Raw genomic sequence first — 22,797 nt, 5'->3', positions numbered from 1 at the left:
CAATCAGGTTAAGTTACAAAGATCAGAACTTTGAAGCTAGCCCAGCCACACAGTAGAATTCTACTGAGAGAGAAGGGGATGAGGAGAAAGAAGAGCAAGAGGAGGAGGAAAGGAGAAAGAACTAGAGTACCCAACCATATACTCAGAAGTTTGATGGGAGATATCATTCTGTATATGTTTCTCATGCTGGTTTAATGAATAAAGCACTGTTGGCCAATAAGAAAGCAAGATAGGTGGGACTAGGAGACAAGGAGGATTGGAGGAAGTAGTAAGGAGAGTCAAGATGGAGAGACTGGGGAGACGAGACGCTGGCCCCTTTCCCCGGTAAGAAGACTACGTGGAAATATTAGATTAACAGAAATGGGTTAATACTTAAGACAGAGCTAGCCAATAAGAAACAAGTAGCGGGCCAACAGAATTATATCAAATACAGAGTCTCAGTGTGTTAATTGGGGCTGGCGAGGCAGCGGGACCAGACCAGCGGCGGGAGGAAAAACCTTACCCCTTACAGAAGTTAATCCCCTCTCAGAGAAGATAATCTACCAGATAAAATTCAACTTTACTGTTCTTTTATATGGAGATATCAATATCATTCTGAAGTAAAACATTAAAACACAAGGAAAAAATAAATTGTGGGTTAGACTGAATAATAGAAATACCTAAAAAAAATTCAAAATTTAAAATAACACAAGATACCCAGACATGGTGGTTCATGCTTGTATATCCAGCACTTAGGAGATGCAGTTAACACAGTCATGAGTTCAAGAACAACCTTGATTATATATGAGGTCTGGCACTGCACCCCCACACAAACACACATACACACACGAAACAAGAACCTGTCTCATCCTTCACTCAAAACAGTAATAATAATAAAGATGAAGTACTAAGACTTCTGCACATTATGTTGAAATCCTAGGTAGTACACAGTCTTGCTTTGGGACTTTGTGGGCATACATTTCACCTCTGGGTTGCAACTTTGGGAGTAATTAAATAAAAATCAAGCATAAAATTAAGAATGTATCAATTAAATGTTGTAATAAGTTTTTCTTATGTTTTTGATGAAAGCAAATGATGTATTCTGCAAAATCAACCCAGCCACTAGAATGGGACTGTTTTAGGAAATAGAACAAGTTTAAATATTTTGTGATGAAATAAGATAGGAACTGAGCAGAGCTGAAATAAATAGTTCACAATACAATAAATTAACATGTAGTTAACTACAATGGTGAAATGCACACAAATATGAAATAAATTGTGAATAATTTTTTTGTTGGTGGTGTTTGTTCAAGACAGGGTTTCTTTGTGGCTTCAGGAAGCTGTCCTGGAACCAGCTCTTACAGACCAGGCTGGCCTCGAACTCAGAGAGATCTGCCTGCCTCCCGAGTGCTAGTATTAAAGGTATGTGCCATCAACACCCGGCTATCATGAATAAATTTTCTTTGACCTTTATCCAATTCATCCTAAAAACCTAGTAGTTGCAGAAAAAAAAAAAAAAGCTTTATTTAGAAGAATCAATCACTATATGGCATGCTGGCAACCACCCAAACCCCACTCTATTCAAGATCGAAGTGCTCATTTTCCCAGCAGCCAGTAAGAATTGGTGGCTAAGACTTCCATCCCTACCATTGCACTCTGTCTGCTAAAAGCTACTATGTCCAAAGCCAGGCATTCCCTAAGCAGTCCAGCTGCTGTGCCTCAATTCTCAACAATTATTTAGGCCCCACCCGGCTCTAGGGTATCTAACAAATGGGTTGTGGGCTTTGTTGCAACTGCACTATAGCCCGACTTCTCTCCAGTACCCATTCCCACTGGTACTGTCCTAGTTTGCTTTCAATTGCTGAGATGAAGCACTAACCAAAAGCAAGTTGGCAAAAGAAGAGTTTATTTTAGCTTGTGAGTTATGGTCAGTTATCCAGGAAAGCCTGAAATAGAAACCACAGGCAAAGATTGCTTCCTGGCTTATTCTGCCTGATTTCTTCAGTTTGCAATTCTTGTAATGTTTTGCTACGCACAGACCACCTATCCAGGGGAGGAACCGCTTACACTGGCTTGGGCCCTTCCACGGCAATCTACAATCAAGAAAATATCCCACAAGCATGCCTAAAATAAATCTGATGGAGGCAGTTCTTCAGACGAGGTTCCCTCTTCCCAACTTGTATCAAGTTAACCAAAAATGACCAGTGTAAGTGCTGTTTTTAAGTGTGCTCAGCAAAAAAGCTTCCAGCAATCAAGCATTTGCTTGGGAACCCTTACCTCAGCAACAGCCTACATCCCACCAGATATTTTTAGGCATGTTTTCTCTCAAGTGTCAATACATCCTAAAAGTATATAGTTAAAAGTATATAGTTAGTGCATGCATTGACATCCACGACAAAGGTCTCCTAAGTTTTTCTCACAGATGAGCCCTTCACACTTTCCCTCACAGCGTTATCTTCTGCTAACAGTCTAGACACAAAACAGTTGAAGCCAAAAAATTGAAAATAAGCAAATGGAAAATGAATAGTGTCACTTGTCCTTTCATACCCCCCATATATCTCATTAATCTGGCCTGAATCCTTTCTGACCATAATGTGCCCTCAACAGATGGGTTTACTTACAGGCCAAGACAACTGAGGCCTGTAAATCCAGCACCGCAGAATCTGAGGCAAAAGAATTGGGTCAGGGCAGTCATGAACAGCACAGTGACACCCCATGTCACAAAGAAAATAAAAACGGCTTGTGATGCCCTACAACAGTGGTTTTCAACCTTCCTAATTCTGTGACCCTTTAATACAGTTCCTCATGTTGTTGTGACCCCCAACCATAAAATTATTTCATTCCTACCTCATAACTGTAATTTGTTACTGCTGAGTCATAATGTAAATATCTGATATGTGGCCCCAAAGGGCCTACAAGTTGAGAACCACTACCCTAGAAGATTTTCTGCCCAAAGCTATTGTGATCATGGTAAGCTCTTAGGGAGTTAAGGTTTACATAGAAGATGAAGACCTGCCTGGAAACTGATTCCCTCAGATCTCTGGGTCCCCACCCCCACCCCTAGGAAGGTGTTGGCATGTATCTAAGGGGTTTGGGTCTTTTTAGTGTCATGTGATAAACCCTATCCTAAATAAGTCACTAGCAACACTAATACTTAGTAATCAATTACTCAGGAGGCAAAAGCAAGCAGATATCTGAAAGCCAGAGTTCTGCCTGGTCTAATAAAATAAATTCTAGGCTAACTGCAACTATCCAGTGAGACCCTCTCTCAGAAATAAGTGATAAACAAACAAACAAAGCATTTGCTAGTGTCTTTTTCTTGGGCTGAGGGAATTACAGACAAATGATAGTTTCATGTAAGTTTTCCTGTGCAGATTTTTGTGAATACAGAATAAGCTGGAAGGGAAGTCTTGGAGAATAATGTGTAAAATTAGAAATATCTCCACTACTGCATCACAGATGACAAAATCCTAAGAACTAACATAAAATATTATATTTTCAAAGTCCTAATATGTAAGTCTGTTTTCATAAATAGAATATTGTAATAGAACTGCAGTTACTTTTCAGTTTTAATGAAGCTAAATGATTGATTATGGTTGGACTATGACAAGACACAATTTGATAAAATTGGGTTTCTATTATGTATTACCCTTCAATAATCCATTTATCCACTCATTTAAAGCAAAAGATCCTAGGAAGAATAAACCCATGATTATCCATTGGATACAAAAACAGATAAAAAGACAAATCGGATCATGGAGTCATTAGTTCAGTCATAAACTGAGAAATGTGACAGGGTAGAAAAAAAAAGTAAAATAAAGGAATGAAGGCTATGTTGTTTACACTGCTGCAAGGAGACCACAATGGCAGGATCTTATGCCAAAACCTAAATAAGAAGGATCAGCTTATAAAGAGCCAGGGAAGGGTCTCCAAGCACAGAGGGCAGTCACACCAAGGACTTTGAGGCAGGAGAAAGAAGCTTATCCAGTTCACCAGAGACAGGACTCTGCTTACAGTTTAATGAGCAAAGTATAGAATGCAGAAGAGCAGCTGCTAGACAGGATCAACTGTGTACAGTACCATAGGCGGAAGGAAGAGATGCTATCTTGATTTTAAGTGATCAAAACATTTTTATCCAGCGAAAGAAACATGGGCTGTACTGTTTGGTTTTTTTTTTTTTTTTCCATACAGGTTTTCTGAGTTTACTTAAGCTCCTAGGCTTGGTTTCCATGTGTCAATAACCTGCCTTGATCCATGTCTTTTTGTAGTACCCTGCTCTGTACTGTTTAAAGTACCTAGTAACAAATGCAAAGAAAAATGGATAAGGAAAGGCTAATGTAGAACCAGGGCCATTTATGGTCTCTGCTGGTAGCTTAAAATAGGATGTGAGTGCCAGAGACAAAGGGAGTTGTATTGAGTCTAGTCTGCTTGGTTCAAGGGGATAGCCAGTAGTAATTAAGAACAGAAAGTAGTCTCCTTAGATTTTGTGTTTAGCAATTAAATGAAGGGTTTGAAGGTGGAACAGAAGGAATTTGAAGAACTTAGGCTATAGCCAATCCTCACTCAGGCAGCCAATCAGAGCTAAGTGTAGATCAGGCTTATGACAACCTCAAATGTTCACACCTGATCTCATATCCTAAGCTCTCAGTTTAAGTACATGGTTAAGCACCATACCCCTCTGCCTCCCAGATGTGATGACCCCGATTCTCTTTTAGAAAGATGCCTTGACTTGTTGTACCATATTTACTTTAACCAGACCTTCCTTTTCTAGTTCTATCCATGTATAAAGATGTATTCTTTATCATGTGACCATAATAAAGCTCAGAGAGGATACAGAGGGAGCATCTTCTGTCTACTACACACAAGGCACAAGTGACCAAAAAAAAAAAAAAAAAAGGCCATATAACTCACTTGCTCTAGGACCAAAACTGGAATTATAACATAGGCTTGTTGCTCCCTACTCTAACATCTTCCAATCACAACACACTGACTCCTGTCATCCCATATATACAATGCTGAGCATAGTACGCAGGATGTTGTAAGTCCACTATGCTCTCAAAGTATAGGGATTCCAAAAATAAAATGCACAGCATTTCATCTATGGAATAAAGTATGTGGATAACCCTTGAATGGAACAGAGACATTTGTAAGCAGATTAAGGAACTCAAGTCTTCTGTTTTAATTTATTCCCTGTGGTTTTGAAAATTATTCAACATGAGACTTTAAGAAAGCATAAATGGCAAGGGGGGGTCTCTTCATGTGTTTATTCTCATTTCACTTCTAAATTACCCTAGAATCCTTCTTTCTATTCCTTTGCCAGGGCCAAGGCCTCTGGTCAATTCTTAGGTTCTTGCTTGATCTACCCTTTAAGACTCATAAAGATAATTACTTAGTTTATTAATCTCTACTTAGATATAAGAGTATGTATTCACAAAATGAATTTATTGTTGTTCTATATAAATAAGCATTTTCTCCAAAGCATTGCATGAAAGTCTGAGGAATTATTATAATAAGATACACATTTATACTGAATAGAGAATTACTCCAATTTTCCCTCCTCTGATAGAACATAGTCTATACCCTGAGGCAAAAATCAAAACAGAAGCCAAGTTTTTAAAATGTGAAAAATAAAAATGGACTGAAAATGTGCCCTCAAAATGAACCAAATGTGAGGGTAATCTTCCAACTAGAATGTTCTGAAGTAGGTGATGGGCTAGGGAAACTGTAGTGTAATGAGATATCTGTCTTTTGCTGTAAGTGAAGGTACCTTATACAAGATGGAGATGACCCTGAGTTGATAGTCCCATCATTAGAGGTCAAGATGCTTCATAAAGGTCAAGATAATGGTCACTGGCAGCTGATCATCTCAGAAGAGTGGCATCAACTGAAACCACTACTTAGGAAATGGGCTTCGTGTGAAATACAAGAATTAAAGCAAACAAATGGACACTTAGGACCACACACAAAGTCAGACTGCTGATTAACAGTCACCGCCTGTCACACATACCTGCTAGGAGTTACTTTTGGTGTACCCACAACCACACACTCTGGAGCAGCTCTTTTTGCACCTGAGGTTTTATCTCTGCCTCTCTCTATGCCACAACTGCTGAACCTCTCCTTCCTGGAAGAACCTCCCACACCCTAGCTGAGCAGGCAGTGGCTAGATCCTTCTTTCCCCTTGAGCACAACAGTTTCAAAGCCGGATGCACTGGGACAGTATCTCTACAGATGCAGACTTTTGTCGGTTAGCACATACTGAACCACTACTAAGAGAACGGAGGGGCAGCCATTGGTGAACAAGAATACAGAACCTAAACCGACACAGTGAAGTTACAAGAAGCTCAGGCCAGGTGATGTGACTGTGACAATAGAGAGAGAAAGCCCTGGTGTTTGCTGACTTTCTACTTTGCAGTTCCAGCCTCTCATGCAACCAGTGAACTTTTGTGCTTTGATACTAAAACATAACTTTCCAGGCCAGTCCAAAGAATCAATACATGGCTAAGATACTAACCAAAGTCCATTTGCAATATCCCTGCCTTCTCTCAACTAAAGAGATTTCTCCACAGCTTTCCAAAGTCATATTGGCAAGCTCTAAAAGTGGCAGGGAAGAAAATAGATGATTTTGTGTACACAGCAAAGAATGCTCACAAGGAGTCCATGTCTGCTGTTCTTCTTGGGGACGTTATTCTTCAAGGGTTTCCGCACTTCTCCACAGAAGGTGGTTTTGTGAGGACTCATTAAGAAACCTTGGCTCTTACAGCCTTCTTTAACAGTGCTGCAAAGATCAGTCTTCTATTCTCCAATATAACGATGACATTCATCAAGTAGCAGTATTAAAAAGTAAGAAATGGCTGTTATGGAGATAGATTTGTTTGACACTCTAATAGAAACAAGTATTGTTTCTAATATTCTTCATATATATATATATATATATATATATATATATATATATATATATGCCTTTCATTTCACATTAAACATTAAACAGACATTTGTAGAATAGCTTGGAGGGCCTAAATAAAATGTATGATGTTGTTTTCATCTGAAGATGAATTCAGACTTCCAAATGACTAGTTTTCAGACATTTGAAACATAATCAATATATAATATGAGGGTTTTGTGTGTCCTCCCAACTGAGAAAATTTGATTATGAGTGGTTTCAGATGATATCACGGAATTGTTTGTGTTAAAAAACAATACTATTTGGGTTATAGTTCTTCAATGTACTTTTCAGGGCCCACATATAAAATCTAGGTAGGGTAACAATGATAGAATGCCTGACATTTACTCCAAAATATCTCTACAAAAATCATATTTTTTAAAGTCATAGATGAAGGAAACTAAGCAAACTTTTGATTATCATCGAGCTGGAAACTAAGAGCATCTGGGTATACTTTCCTTCCCTGTTTCTATGTATATTAGAGAAGTAAATATAGGACAGTATAAATAAATCCTTTGGGCCACTCATACAGATTTGGGATACTTATTGGTATCAGAATGGCATAAGGACTTTTAATTGGGAGTCAGAGATCTAGTTATATTTTGAACATCATCAACACATTAGAAGAAATTTCCTCAGTAAATCCAAAGCAAAAGACATGGAAAACTAATGTCTCAATTATTTAGAAGACACTTTTGTTTTTCATAAGATGCATTTTAAAAGGCTACAGGGGTCCAGGGTTATGGTATACAGCATTACTCCCAGCATTCAGGACTCAGGGGCAAGTGGATCTCTGTGAGTTCAATCCCAGCCTCTTCTACATAGTGAGAGTCAGGTCATCCATGGCTACATAGAGATTCTGCCTCAAGAAAAAGAGAGATGGAGGGAGGGAAGGGAGGGAAGGGAGGGAAGGAGTAAAAGAAGAAAAAACAGACTAGAAACAGTATAATTAGCCACAAAATACATAAAGATATTATATTCTATTTGATATACTATGCATACCTGGTCTTTAACTCAAAACACTCTGACTGGGCCTCCTAAGTACTAGATTGACAAGGCAGGCTAGTATGGCCAAATACATTCTAACATTTCCCTGGGATATTTACTGAGGACCATAAACTGCATATGAAAGTTGGTTACTAGAAATACTAACAAATATGATTTAATTTAACTAATTCCTTGATAGGAATCTCACTTCTATTTTAGGGGACCAAAGCCATAGAGAAAATCATAGAGTTGAATTTCAGAAAAGGTAGAAAAGGAAAGAAAAATTCTACATCCTTAGATGAATATTAACAAACAGTATTAGTTGAGCCTGAAATCTTATATTATAGGTGAGGCTGTAGCTATAAATGTTTCTAAGAGTTTATTACCCACACTGGTTATATGGTCCTTGCTGTCATTGGAAATTGCACCTTCCTAGGAAAAAATACTATTGTCAAGTCCTTATAAATCAAAATGCCAAGTCCTAGTTACATCACTTTTAAGCACTTAGTATCACTTAGATACAATTTACAGATCAGTGAAACTAGGGCAGTAGATGATGTCAAGCATCCCTCCCAACCCCAGCATTCATGACACAGTTTTTCATTGGGATGAATCTTGAAAATGTCTAGGCACCTTATTCTGCACTAGCTATACTATACAGTCCTGGGAGGCAATCAACAAGAACCCCAACACAAATTGTGTCCAAGCTCAAAAACTACCTAAGGACTAAAAATAAGCACAAGAAATGATTCTGCTGTGAGTACCAGAATCACTAACTTTTTTCCTATTTTCAAGTAATGGGTATTTAGCATCCATCAGTAAAGGATAATTTCCTAACAAATTTCTCTCAGAAATTAGAAAAGACATTTCTTTACATAATGAAAATAATTTTTAATATAAGTAATTTTCCTAGATCACATATGTTCAAGGAAGGAATACTTTAAATAGCTATTACTGTCAAACACAAAGAAATAGGCTCATGATTTCACGTGATTAACATTAAAAAAGGGGAGATGGAAAGTAAAGAAGTGATTTCCATCCTAGCTCTCATGTTAAAATAATACTGAAATCACATAGCACTATATACTTTGGCACATCTTACTTGCAAGAGAAATAAAGCCCATCCTATTTGTGGCTCCAGTGCAATATACCAATCACACTCATGGAAGCACCTCAAAACGTCCTTTTTAGAAGCATACTTGTGGCCTGGAAAGTGATTTTGACTGTGGCTTTGAAAGGTCAAATGAAATTTACCATTTCTAGTCTGGATTCTCTCAAACTTTCTGGACATTCATTTGTAAAAAGCAAGTAACAATCCTTTGCTTTTCCTGAGGAGAGGAAAGAATTGTCTTCTAAGATGTGTGGAACGATTTCACAAAAGAGACTACAAAGAAAGGTGTCATGTTCCTATGTTTCAACCAGAAGTCATATTGGGAGGGGTAATGTAACTACCCATGGTCATACACATGATCTCAACCAAAGGCTACAGGTACTGGGGCCACAAGTACTATCATATAACAAGGGGGTGGGGTATGCCAGTACATGACAAAGGGGCTGAGCCTGGGGAAATTACTGATATAGAAAGACATGACTAATGAAAGCACCACATCCCAACCACCCGAGGTTGTAACAAGTAGCTAAAATAGATCAATTCTCAATGCAACGCCTCGGTGAGGTAATAAGAGAAAGAAGAAAGAAAGGGGAAAGGGATCTTCTTCAATTGTGGGGATACCCTCTCTACATGAAGTCATCAGTCCTGGGCCCAATCAGAGACTGACCAAAGTGTCTTTGGGAGGTGGGGCACCCTTCAGGAATTGGCCCAGTAAGTCAGCCAGCACTAGCTCATAAGTTGGCTCAGCCTCCTGTGTGTGTGTGTGTGTGTGTGTGTGTGTGTGCAGTGTCCTCTGTCAGGTTTGACACAGGCAGCAAGGGCAGAGAAGAAACCTGTTGGAGTGAGCAACGAGTCACCTTTCCCCTTATTTTCCACCTTCCTAACTTGAAAAACCAAGGCCCTCCTCTGCAACGCCTCCACCTGGTCTGAAGGCACTTCCTGCCTGGATCTGAGACCTAGCCCACCCTCTTTCTCTTCTAATCTTAGCTTCTTTCCCTTTGCTGTGATAAAATGCTATGACGAAAGCCACTTAAGAAGGAAAAGGTTTACTTCAGCTCACAGTTCAAGATTATAGTCCACCATTGCCAGGGAAGTCACAACAGCAAGGCTTGCAGTGGTTAGTCACATTGCGTCCACAGGAAGGAGAGATCAATGCACGCTTGCTCAGCTCACTCATTTTCTCCATCTTACACAAGCTGGGGATCTCTGCCCAGAGAATGGTCCCACCCCCAGTAAGCAATCTTCCCACTTCAAATTAGACCAAATCAAGACAATCCCTGCAGGCATGTCCAGAGGCCTATCTCCCAGGCAAAGCTAGATTATTGTCAAGTTGAAAATTAACATGAACCCCACTGCCCCAGCAGCATGAACACACAAATACCTATTCTCCCTCTATTCTGAACTCAGCCTGCTCTGTCAGTAGTTCTTTTAGACAGAAGCATCCTGTGTTTATTCATAAAGCTAAAGAGAACGCCTTGCCAGACCTCTCTTTCAACTGTTCTTCCTCTCTCCAGGTCCTATCCTAGCCACACCACAGCCCTCCTATGCCAATCACTAAACTCCTCCAAATGAATATTATGCCAACGTCATTCATATTCTTTCTTGTCCCAGATGAAACAACCCATCAAAGCACACATTTCAATCTGTCATCCCTAACTCTGCACCCAAACTCTCAATGTGCTTGGCTAGTTCAGTAAAGCTATGTGCAGCCTTGCAGTCACACTTTAAATCTCACTCTGAGGAAAATGCTTTTGAGAATGGACACTCTTAGTCTCTCCCAACCCCCATCAGGTCCCAACCCTATCCCCCCACAAAGTGTATATATTGAACAGCCGCCAAAAATACATTTCCGAAAGTTGAACTTGATGGTGTACAACTATACAGTTGGAGACAGTTAGTTCCCTGGAGCTCACAGGCTAGGCAGTCCAGCAAAATCGGTGAGTTCCATGTTCAGTGAGAGACACTGTGTTAAAGTATAAGTTTATGTGTGTATGTGCAAGGGGTACAAGATGGCTCAATGGATAAAAGTACTTGCTGCCAAGCCTGATGACCTAAGTTTGATCTCTGGGACCCACATAATAGGAGCAGATAGATGGAAATCCTGAAAGCTATCCTCTGACTTCCACATCAAAATGAACACACACACACACACACACACACACACACACACACACACACACACACCACTACCACCAAATAAATAAATAAATGTAAAAACAAGGGGTGAAGTGTTTGAGAAAAAGACTAGACATTGACTTTTGGCCTCTACATCTGCATATCACACAGTGCTTGCACAAGAAACCCCTGCACCCACATTTCCTATTATGCCCATTACTGCTGTATTGTAATAAAAATATGTCTACTTCCCAGAGTATTCCCCTAAGAAAAACTAAATCACTGAATCTATCAGAGTTGGGTTTTTTGTTTTGTTTTGGTTTTGTTTTGCTTTGTTTTGTTTTTTTGTACAGAAAAAGGAAAGAAAATAGAAGGGAACCCTGCTACCTGTCCCTCCTCTCCCTTCCCCACGGCTGTCTGAGTGTTGAATTTTATTGTTCCTCCCCTGTAAAAAAAATCAGGTGGATTTTGTCAAATGAAGCTGTTCTTTATTTTGTTGGTTCAAAACTGGAACAAGTCCATGGGAAGAGATGAATAATTCTAGGATGTGTTGCCTTTTCTCTCTCAAAATGTATAATCATGAGGCATTGTCTCTTGGTTGCTTGGACATTGCAATCTGATTTGTATAAGTCAGATTCAAACAAGAAAGAAAATATAAAACTAAAATCCATTTTCTGATCCTCACTTCCAAGTCAAATAGATGTCTTCTGCAACTGGAGCTTCCAAAATGTGGAACTTACTGGAAAGTATTTTGAACCCCTGAACTCCAATTACCTTATGCAGAATCCTTTTTAAAAGGTGGTCTTTGTGTATGTGTGTGTGTGTGTGTGTGTGTGTGTGTGTGTGTGTGTGTGTGTGTGTGGTGTTCATCCACATGTAATTGCCAGGGAACCCATCAAGAAGTATGAGAAAAACCTTCTGGGACTCAGTTATCTCTTCCTGCCATATGGGTACCAGGAATCAAACTCAGGTCCTCAGGCTGGGCAGCAAGTGGCTTCTCCTAATGAGCCATCTCACCATCCTTGCCAGATTGTTTACAGTCTCTCCTTTGGTAAATGAGCTTAGTGTTGGATGCAACGTGTATAAGGAAAGACACTGTGAAAAGCAAACAGTCAACTACATGCTCACCCACTACTACTGCCCCATCCCTTCCAATTAAGATTGAAATTTGAAACTGATAACCTGTTATCATATAGAACTGCCCCATCTATCCGGTGAGTGACAGTAGCCGACAAGCACAAGTGAACTTCCCACTTGTTCTTCTCCAAAATTCCAAGAGGGAACTTTTGAGCATTCCCATTATATAGCTGGGGAAACTGAGGCCCCAAAGGGAAGGTCATCTCAAGAGACTTCTTCAGAGAAGGGTAACGCAGCATGCGCCAAGCGAATTCTCTGTTGATGCTTTGTTGCAAAAATCTACAGCTCTATAGAGATAAGCTTCTAAAGACACTAGAATTTCTCCAACTGAGAAGTGCATACCTGTTTCTTCCTTGAGTTTGCTCTGGGAAACAAGCCCGCTGACAGCACAGATGTAAGCGGGGAACAGCAGAGCTCAGGAAAGGGGTTGGGAATAGATGGTGTTTCCAGAACATCCAGATCTTTCTTTTTTCTCCTACACCAAGAGAACATAGGACGTCATTTACATAAAACAGAATATAAAACATAATTGCTTTCAGGGAAAGAGCTTTGTCAAGGCTAGTGTGCATGGCTCTGTGACAACACTAACACTATACAAATGTACAGAAAGGGGTTATGATGTACTATCGGTGGGTCAAAATAAAATAGGCCAATTAACATAAATAATTCTATAGCAACCCATCCCCCATATCCCCCCACCCAAAAAAAAAACCTCACTAGGCATAGTCACTCCATTTCCTGCACTTAGGATTTTCCTGAACACCAATACAGGCTACATCATGATTTATGCAAACATTACCCCAAGGAATGAGCTATTGCCTGGTGCCTATTAAATTGACAAAATCTGTAAGTTACATCCAATGAACTCATCCCCAGGAATTTTTACTCATCACTGCTGGAAGTTATGATTTATTAAATATAGATGTGGTTCATCTCACTTCAAATTTCATTCACAATGTTGCCCACACACAGTCTGTTAATTTTTCAAGTGCTTATAGATACTGAACATCAAAGGCAGTCCTTCTGGGAAGGTAAGTCAATAGAACGTGTCCACATGAGTGTACGATAGCCCACCAGCCAGTGAGTGGCTATTTTAACTTAACAGAAGTCAAAGCACTTTGCAACCCTGACAAAGAAGCAAGCGTGGCATTTACATGTGTGACTGCAAAGGGCCACAGGGTTTCATACTGTTGTCGCCTTTTTCTTCCCTAAAGTATGACAACTCCGAAGGCACTTACTGCTGATTTCTGTGGAGATGGGAAACCTCTGCTCTTTCCTGTGGAACATAAAGACTGCTCAAATGTCAATCCCTGCTTTGCATCTCTGGGGTCCTTGGAAGACTCTACGTGGGAGGTGACTGCATTCACACTTCGGTTTTTGAAGCCTATAGTGTAGTATGAAAAGGGCCACCCAGCAACTGAGTGTGGTCAGTCTGGAGGGTGGCCTCCTGGTTCAAACTGAAGGGCAGAGGTGACACAGACGGCTCTCCACCAACCCGCGATGCTATTTATAGCCGGTCACCTGGAGATCCTGAGACCCTGCTGACCCCGCGGGGACTGGCTCCATGGGAATTGTCTTTAGACACTTTCAAAACTTGGTCGGGCTCTGGGTACACACTCACCCTTGGGCCGCCTCCTCACCCCAGAAGGCTGCGAACCCGGACGTCCCCCCAGCCTCCCCCCTCCCACACACACACACACGCTGCCTACCTGTCTGTGGCACCGCAGCGGGTCTCGTCGGAGGCCGGCGACAGCGCGTGCTGTCCAGGGACCCGCACCGGGTCCTGGGCGTCGCCCCTGCCCTGGGCAACGCGGCACACCTGCATGGCCAGGGGCGAGTCCTGGGCGGCCGCCCGGCCCGCTGCTCTCTGCCCACCTTGCAGGGACGTGGTCATGGTCGTCGGCCAGGGGTCTGGGGAGTCATCAACCGCGCGGCGACAGTGGGGAAGGGCTGGGTGCGAGCAGTGGAGAACGGGTGCAGGCAGCGAGCGCCCTGCAGGTGCGGTGACAGGGCCGCCTGCGCTCACGGCCGGGGCGGCTGGGACGTGGTGGGGCGGGGAGCGGGGGAGGGGCGGGGGCGGGGGCGGAGGAGGAGGGTGGGAACGTGGAGGGTGGGGACCGGGAGGAGCGGTGCGGGGGGCGGGGAGGATGGCGCACCAGCCTGGCAGGCCCTGCGCGTGGCCCGGGCACTCGGGGGCGCTGGAGTCACTTCCCAGCTGTGCGGGGACCTCGGCCTCTGGCTCCTGAGGCCCCATGGCTGTCTTCTCAGGTGGGCAACTGAGCACAAGACTCAATCCGGGAGTCCAACAGCTAGGACAGATGGCCAACCTGCATGGGTCAGGGCAGAACTGATCCTTACACCCTTCCGTGCCTGTAGGGCCACGGGAGATCACCTAATCTATGGTTGGAGCCTTAGGACAAAGCCCGCACTACCGGGATGCTGGGGGGGAGGGGGTCATAGGACTAGCTTTACCCCAGGCTAAGGAACAGGGTTGCTGTCTTAGAAAAACTCCTTTGAACTGGTGAGAATTCTCAGTAAAGCCTGTATGAACCTGAAGGTGTCTAAGATTATTATAAGTTTTTTTTTTTTTTGGGGGGGGGTGCATTTTTCTGAGTCTGCCTTATTCTCCCAAAAGCTCCATGAGTCTAGTACTTGCCTCATTTTATTCATAAGAATATTGGATCCCCAAGTTATTCAATGCCTTACACTGCTTAGCTCTTAGTAACTGGTACAGTTAAGATCACAAACCATAAATTTCTGTCTCAGAATCCTGAACAGTGACATAATAACCACACTGTGCTCGTGCGAGATGCAGCAACCACACACTGAAATCCAGACCTCCGTTCCTGCTTTCCATGAAGTGTCTCACAGCCCTGTGCACTGTGGAAGTCTCTGATACTTTCCATGCTCTTTGTTCTTTGACCAAATTTGGTATCATCTGTCCTTGGCACCTGTTTCAGTAAGTCAACCTCCACGACCTATGCCCATGACAAAATAAACATTCCTCCTGAAAAAGTGAGCAGTCCCTGTTGTCCAGCCATGACATCCTCCCGGATCAGGACACCAGCCGCAAACACTGCTGACAATTAGAGGTCATTAGTTCATGGTCAAAGCCTGAGGACTCCAAGAACTGAGAACACCTGAGTCAAAAAATTGAAAATATCCAACTTCTTCATTTTTCTAAAGTCAAAATAAAGAATTAAAAAAGGACATGAATGGACATAACTGTGGAAGCTGTAGTTTCTAGGAGGTCTTGTGAAAGGCTGTAGCCAACCCAGGACAAATCAGCAGCTTTCCTGGCAGAAAAAAAGGAATACTAATTGTCATAGCCAAAACTTTTCAACCATGTGTGCTAAGCAGACTCCTTGCTCACATCTGTCTTAATTGTAGTCCTGACTATACATATGAGTTTTCAGTACTCTTGATGGCAAAGCACTTTCGCATATTGAAGCTGTTCCGGCTTCAATATATGTTCAGCTAAAGAAAGAAAAATAAACTTGGCCATTATCCCTAGCTAAATTTTACCCAAAATGCTTTGCAGCTGTTCCTACTCTAAAAAATAATAATAGGGTGTGAACATTCTCACAGCAGAGTTAATCAATGACTAAAATTTCCCCCTCCCAATATATACAAACACACAGAGAGAGGGGGGGGGGGGAAGGGAGGGAGGGAGAGAAATCTGTCTCTGTCTCCCTCTCTTTCTACCAGTAAGAGTTCACTGTACTTTTATCTTATAGAGGAAAGACTATGGAGAAGCCGCATATATGTCTTAAATCACTGGAATACTATCATCCAACAGTGAACTTTATTCAGTTTCCCAGAACACCTTTTTGATGCAAAGGAGGAGCCTTTGCTATACAAATGAGTCTAAATGTGTCTTTCTTCTATAAGTATCATTATACTCACTGAAAACCAAGGAAGGATCCACTTCCAGACTCTAGTCCTTCAATCCATGGATACAAATCATAAGGCCTCTACAAGGCATTAAAATGAGAAAGAGAAAAAGGAATAAATCTCTAAGAATGAGATTCTAAATAGTTTGTCTTTTATTAAATTAACTATCACTAACACCTTAAGTACTACATTTGAGGAAAAATAAAGTTTTCATTTAAAAGAGGTTTGCAAGAAATTATTGTAAACAAGGGACACTGCCAGAACCAAAGAGACTTTTCTACAAAATGGAAGAAGAGGCAGGGTTTGTTATACTTTTATTTTTTCCCTTCTTATAACTGACAAAGGTTTCTGGGACAATACAGCAGATATATTCGTACCAAAGAGCAGGATGACTGATTTGGGTGGGTTTTTTGGCCTTTGGACTTGAGCCTGTCAGCTTGCAGAGGCAGCAATCTACCAGCACCCGCCCCCTCCAACCCCCAGAGCCAAAAAACAAAAAATCACTGGAGGCCTTTTCTTCCTTTCTGTACTCCCTGCCCTGCCTCCTGTACCTGCTACCCTGAGGAACCCCAGCCAGCCTCCACCTTGAGGAAAATAAATCCTCCTCCTCCTCACTCTCCCATTCCCTTCTGCTTATCTATTCTTTATATAAGAAAAGACAATAACCTCCCCCAAAAGAAATATGCCAAAGGCTGCATCCCTCTTCCTGGCAAGATTTTCATGGTAACGAGTCCTGAGTTTTAACTATCTAACTATCCACCCCAAAACATGATCAATTAGGTTGTTTGCTTTTGACCTGTATACATACAGAATCATTCAGATGTTTTGCCTTTGATTCCATTCCTTAACATTGTCTTTGTGATGTTTTTCCATGTTTGCATGTAACAGACGGCATGTACTTCTTTGCTATGAAAATAGCACAATATATGTCCCTATGGTAATGCAGATACACATCTAAGCTCTCTGTTGTTTGGACAGCAATCACTACTCCAGAGTTCGTGGTGTAGCCTGGAAGGTGTACATGTAGCAGTGGGTCAGCTTTTATCAATACTGCTGGTGTCCAGATTCACTGCAACAGTGGTCTTCCATATCATAAGTTTCTTTGGGTCTTCACAGCCTTGGTATAGAACATACTACCAGAATTTTTACAACAAACATTCTCATGAATCCAGTAGCAATACTGTGGAGTAGGATTATACTTAAAAAAATAACTACTGAAGTCATGTAAAGTTTTTTGTTCTTATTTATCATTTGGAGTCAATTTTTTATCATTGGTTATTTGTTTTTTAATTAACAGATTATTTATTTTATGTGTACAGTGTTTTGTCTGTATTTACATACAGCATGCTCATGCCTAGTGCCCTTGGAAGTCAGAAGAAGTCATCAGATTCCCTGCAACTGGATTTACAGATGGTTGTGAGCTGACATGTGGGAATTGCGAACTGGACCTTGGTTCTCTAAAGAACAGCCCACTCTGCTCACTGAGCTACTCTCTGGCCCAAGTTACTTATCTCTTTAAAAATTTAATTATGCATCTCTTGGTATTTCAGTTTGCTAGATCTTTGCTGATTCCAAGATTTAAAAACCTCTTCTTTCACTGTAGTCCTAACATCTTAGACCAGTGGTTCTCAACCTTTCTAATGCTGGGACCATTTAATATAGTTCCTCATGCTGTGGTGACTTCCCCCACACCTAAAATTATTTCCATTGCTACTTCATCACTGTAATTTTGCTACTGTTATAAATCATAATGTAAATATCTGATATGCAGGATATCTGTTATATGACCCCTGTGAAGGGGTGATTTGACCCACAAACTCTCTTAGTTTGTCTAGGTAATCTTCCCAAAGTAAACAGCAGTTTTAGAATATAGCAATATTGGTCTTTGTCATGATTATATTTTTAATATCGTTCATAGAGAGTTTACCCATGCAGTTCAGAAATGTATTGTTAAGCTTTGGCATTTAAATATGATACACTCATGTTGAATTTTTTGTTTCATTTTCATTTTGGTGTAAGGATGAGAAGATGTGGCAAGGTTTTTTTTCCTTTTTTCCTTTTCTTTTTACTTTTTTTCTTTCCAGTACAAACAGCCACATTTACTGAAAGAATAGTCTTCCCTTTCAAATTTAAATGTTTATCTATGGACAGATCTCTTTTTGTATTTGCTTGGTTATCAATATTTATATTACTATCATATTGTCCTGATTGCTATGTTTTGAAAACAAGTCTTAATTGTCATTAAAGAAAAATGTTTCATCCTGTTCTTTCTCAAAGATTGCCTTAATTTTAGATGAAATTAACTTCTAGAATTCTGTACAGACCATTTGGGATTTTCATTGGATTGCATTTGATCCATATGTCAATTTGGTTAGAAATCAAATTTTAAAATGAACTCTAGCTTAATTCAGGTTTCTGCTGCTATAAAAACAACCATGACCAAAAGCAACTTGGAGAGGAAAGAGTATATTTCACCCTACAGCTTTCCTGAAAGAAGTCAAGACTGGAACTCAAGTCAGGAATAGAAATATAGACCACAAATGCTGCTTATTGGCTTGTTTCTATGGCTTTCTCAGCCTGCTTTCTGGTATCACCCAGGATGACCTGCCCAGGGATGGGCACTGTCCACACTGAAATCAAGAAAATGCCCCACAGACTTGCCTACAGGCAACCTGATGGAGGTATTTTCTCAATCAAAGTTCTGCTTTCTAGATATCTCTAGCTTGTGTCAAGGTGACAAAAAACTAACCAGGACAAGCTCCTACATAAATAATCATCCTGTCTTTCATTTGATTTATGTCTTTAATTTGTTGCAGTGATTTCCAGGGCTTCTGAATAGATAGGAAGATTTATTGTCAAACATCCTTCTAGCAATTGTTGGCTTGCTTTGGTGGTACTGGGTTTTAACCCCAAGGCTTTATGAATGTTAAGTAAGCATTCACCCACAGAAACACACTCCATCTCCATTTTTTCATTATTGATTAAGCTTGTTCTTTGACAATTTCACACATGTATAGTGGTGTAGTGAATTCTGTTTACTCACATGTCCAACACTCTCCTATCTCCCACCCAGCCCTGTTATTCCCTACCTCTTCCCCGCAGATCTCTCCCATTCGTGTCTTTTTTATTTTGTTTTGGGATCTTTGGGTTTTAACCTGGACCTTAGGTGTGGTCAAAGGTTTGGAGCCTGGTTGGCTCACTTTTTGACATCTAACTTAGGACAATGGTGATCCTTCCCCCAGAATCCACCAGTTACTGAAAGTTCGACAGGGAAGGGTAGGGCCCTATGAGCCCCTCCCTGACCCAACTCACTCTTCAATTTTTGTTTTCAAGCACAGTATCAAGTTTGTCAACATGGCTTGGAATGATTCTGTAGCCCCATGAGTGGTGTCCTCCTGCCTCAACTTCCTGAGTAGCTAAAATTACATTCCTGTGCTACCACACACCCACAAGTAAGGGCAGTTAATATTATTCCACTATCTTGAATAACTTCTTTAAATTTTTAGTTGCTATCATTTTTATAATTAGAAAAAAAATCAAATGGGAGGATGGGAGAGGAAACTGGGATCAATATGTAAAATAAGAAAAAATAATAATAATTAAAACAATTTTAAAAATCAAATTGGGCATTGGAGTTTTTCTGTCAGCTTAGCAGCTATAAATAAATCTACTGATATTTTAAATACCATCTGTGCCCCCATGGCCCTATAGCCCGCAGTCAAAGCCCAGCCAGTCACTTCGGCCAAGGCCTGGAGGACCTTCCAGTCCCACAGCCAGGCTCTGCCACCTCCACAATATATAGGTTTAAACTAAGTCTCTATCTTTCTTTTTACCAACAAAGACTTGGAAGTCAGATGTGATGGTAAAAAACTTCCTAGATCAGAGAAGCAGAGGCCACCAACTGACCTTGTTTTTGGCTAGAGACCCAGCAAGAGGTGCATCTCTTCCTTGTCCTGGAAAAGAAAAGAAAACAAAAACAAAACCGAACAAAAAAAAAAAAAGCCGAAAAACCAAACCAAAACAAAACCTCTGCCAACTGTAGTCCCACCCTTTCCTCCTTTATGTCTTATCTATTCAAATATCTGGCTTCTCTAGGGCTAATTCAGGATGGCTAGTCACTGGCTCTGCCCCCTCATTCAAGGCTTAACTTATTGGTTGTCTCAGGAGTGTCAAAGTGAAATCAAAATATTCCACAACAGGGCATGTTGATATTTATCTACATAATTATCTTCACATTTAGATTCTGAAAATTTACCTGTAAATGTTTAAAGGGTTTCCCTTTACAAACTCCTGTCAGAATACTTGAAGTTTTGCCTTTCTAAGTTTCCATGGCAACTTTTACATCTTTTTTCTCTAATCTTTCTATCCACAGGCTAGGAATTTAGTAAATTGCAGAAGGTCAATAGATCATCATTGTATTCCTGATGTTAAAAAAAACTACACATTAAATATGATAGTTCCATGCATTTGTCATAGGTAGGCCTGATCAGATAAAGGAAGGGGATTCCTCACTTTTCCTGTTTGTTTCCCTTTATAGAAAATGGGTATTAAATATTGCAAAAGCACTTTTCCGATGACCAATTTCATTATATGGTTCCCTTCTTCATCCCATTCAGGTAATAAATCATGTTGACTTTTTTAATGGTAACTTACATTTAAACTTCTAAATAAACACTACTCATTCTTTTTTATATAGTTTGATGTTTTCTGATATTTTGTTTGAGAGATTTGATCTCTGCTATAAGTGATATCAGCCTTGAATTCTCCTATCTCCATGTTATCCTGAGAGGATAAGATAGTACAATGAGAGACCATAAAAATGGGGACTGCTCCCTTGTCTTCTTTTACTGCCTTATTGATTGTTGATGGGAATGTATGTATGAATCTATTTGATTTATTTTCTCTGTGGGTAACTTTTAATGAACATCACAATACATTTAGTAGCTGTGCATTTTGAGTCTTGTGCCAACCAATGGTATTTTCTAAGAATGTATCGCTTTCATCTACATTTTTAATGTTTTCACAGAAGTTTTATGGTGTGTGTGTGTGTGTGTGTGTGTGTGTGTGTGTGTGTGTGTGTGTGTGTGTGTGAATGCTATGTCTGGATTGGTCCCTGCAGAGGCCAGAAGAAGGTGAGAGATCCCTTGGAACTGAAGGGACAGGTAGTGGTTGTGAATGGCCCAATGTGGGTGATAAGAACTGAATTTGGGTCCTCTGGAAGAGTATCATGCAGTCTTAACCTCTGGACCTTCTCTCCAGCATCCCCTCTCCAAGTTACTTTTAGTATCTGAAGCTTTTAGTGTACTACCTCATTTCTAAATCCTACCAGTTTATATTGGTGCTTTCTATCTTGTTTTCCTGACTACATTCAAAATAATGATCAATTTGTAAGACTTTTAGGGGTGACACCATTATACGTTCTGTTCTGTTGCTGCCCTAGTTGCTTCCTCCTACTTCCATTGGTTTAGTCCCTTCATCCCTACCCCTCTCCTTTCCTCCTTTTCACCCCTCTTTCCCTTCATTGCTAGAGGTAAAAACACCAGGACCTATGGAAGTTAAACACTCTGCCACTGACGGGTATACTTAGTCTAATTACCTATTCTTTCTTTCTTTCTTTCTTCTTTTTCTTTTTGGTAGAATATTGGTGTCACTTTTTTTTTCTAATATTTGTATTTAAAGATCTACCTATCTCTCCAGAAATGACTGAAATTTTTAAAGCTTTAATTTATTTTATTTCCATTATTATTCAGTCCAAAATAATTTACAGTTTCCATTGTTACTAAAATTTTACTACATTGTTGTGACATAATATATGCTAAATGATTGTGTACTTTTGAAATGTATTGGAAGTTTACTTATGGTCCAGCTATTGCTCATTTTTATACCATCTGTGTACCCGAGAAGGAGTTTTCTGACCTTGGTTGATTTATTGTTTTAAGTATTCATCAATAAGACTAAATGCACTATCTGCACCTAAATTTTCTAAACGCTTACTTTAATTTCCTGAGAGATGTTAGATTAAAAGTTTCCCTGTGACTATGGTTTTGTTTATTTTTGTTGTTGTTGTTTTGTTGGTTTTTGGTTTTTTGGTTTTTTGTTGGTTTTTGTTGTTGTTGTTGTTGTTTATTTTCTGTATTTCTCCGGCTTTTGCTTTATGTACTTTGAAGTTTGTTTTTAGGAGCTAAATTTTAATAAACTTTGCTAAAATTAGAATACTATGTATTCTTGGAAATTTTAATATTTTGAAGTGTTCTTCACTATCTCTACTAATTTTTTTGTCTTTGTCTGATATTAGCATGGATCAACTGAAGTTCTATAATACAACTTTTCTACACTTTCAATTTTTAATATTTCTATATTTCTTCCTTTATCTTGAATGTTAAAGAATTTTATTTATTTATTGAGAAAAAGTCTTATGTTACCTAGCCTGTCCTTGAAATCCCTATGTAGCAGATGATAAACAATGAACTTTAATCTTCCTGTATGTACCTCCAGAATGCTGAATAGAAGTCAGGGATTCATGTATGAGATTTCTACCAACTGAGCCACAGCCTTAGCCTTGTATCTCAACATAATTTGTTTATTCGTTTTGCATCCATTCAGATTATTGTTTTCAATGAAAACTTTTTAAATA

General features: G+C 40.1%; 1 protein-coding gene across 1 annotated transcript in view; it reads right to left on the bottom strand.

The window, feature by feature from the left end:
- Positions 1-14,321, bottom strand: part of Grb14 (growth factor receptor bound protein 14) — a 107,439-nt gene extending 93,118 nt beyond the window's left edge. Inside the window, exons 1-2 of the mRNA XM_051184567.1 lie at positions 13,979-14,321; positions 12,612-12,744 (exon numbers count right to left, since the gene is read on the bottom strand). Coding sequence (XP_051040524.1) covers positions 12,612-12,744; positions 13,979-14,163 — 318 coding nt within the window. The 5' untranslated portion in view covers positions 14,164-14,321. The remainder of the gene's footprint in view (positions 1-12,611; positions 12,745-13,978) is intronic.
- Between the last annotated feature and the right edge of the window lie 8,476 nt (positions 14,322-22,797).

This window comes from Phodopus roborovskii, unplaced genomic scaffold, assembly GCF_943737965.1.
Source record: "Phodopus roborovskii unplaced genomic scaffold, PHOROB, whole genome shotgun sequence".
Classification (NCBI taxonomy): Eukaryota; Metazoa; Chordata; class Mammalia; order Rodentia; family Cricetidae; genus Phodopus; species Phodopus roborovskii.
The sequence above is the reverse complement of the archived record's forward strand: the minus strand, read 5'-3'. Positions and strand labels throughout refer to the sequence as shown.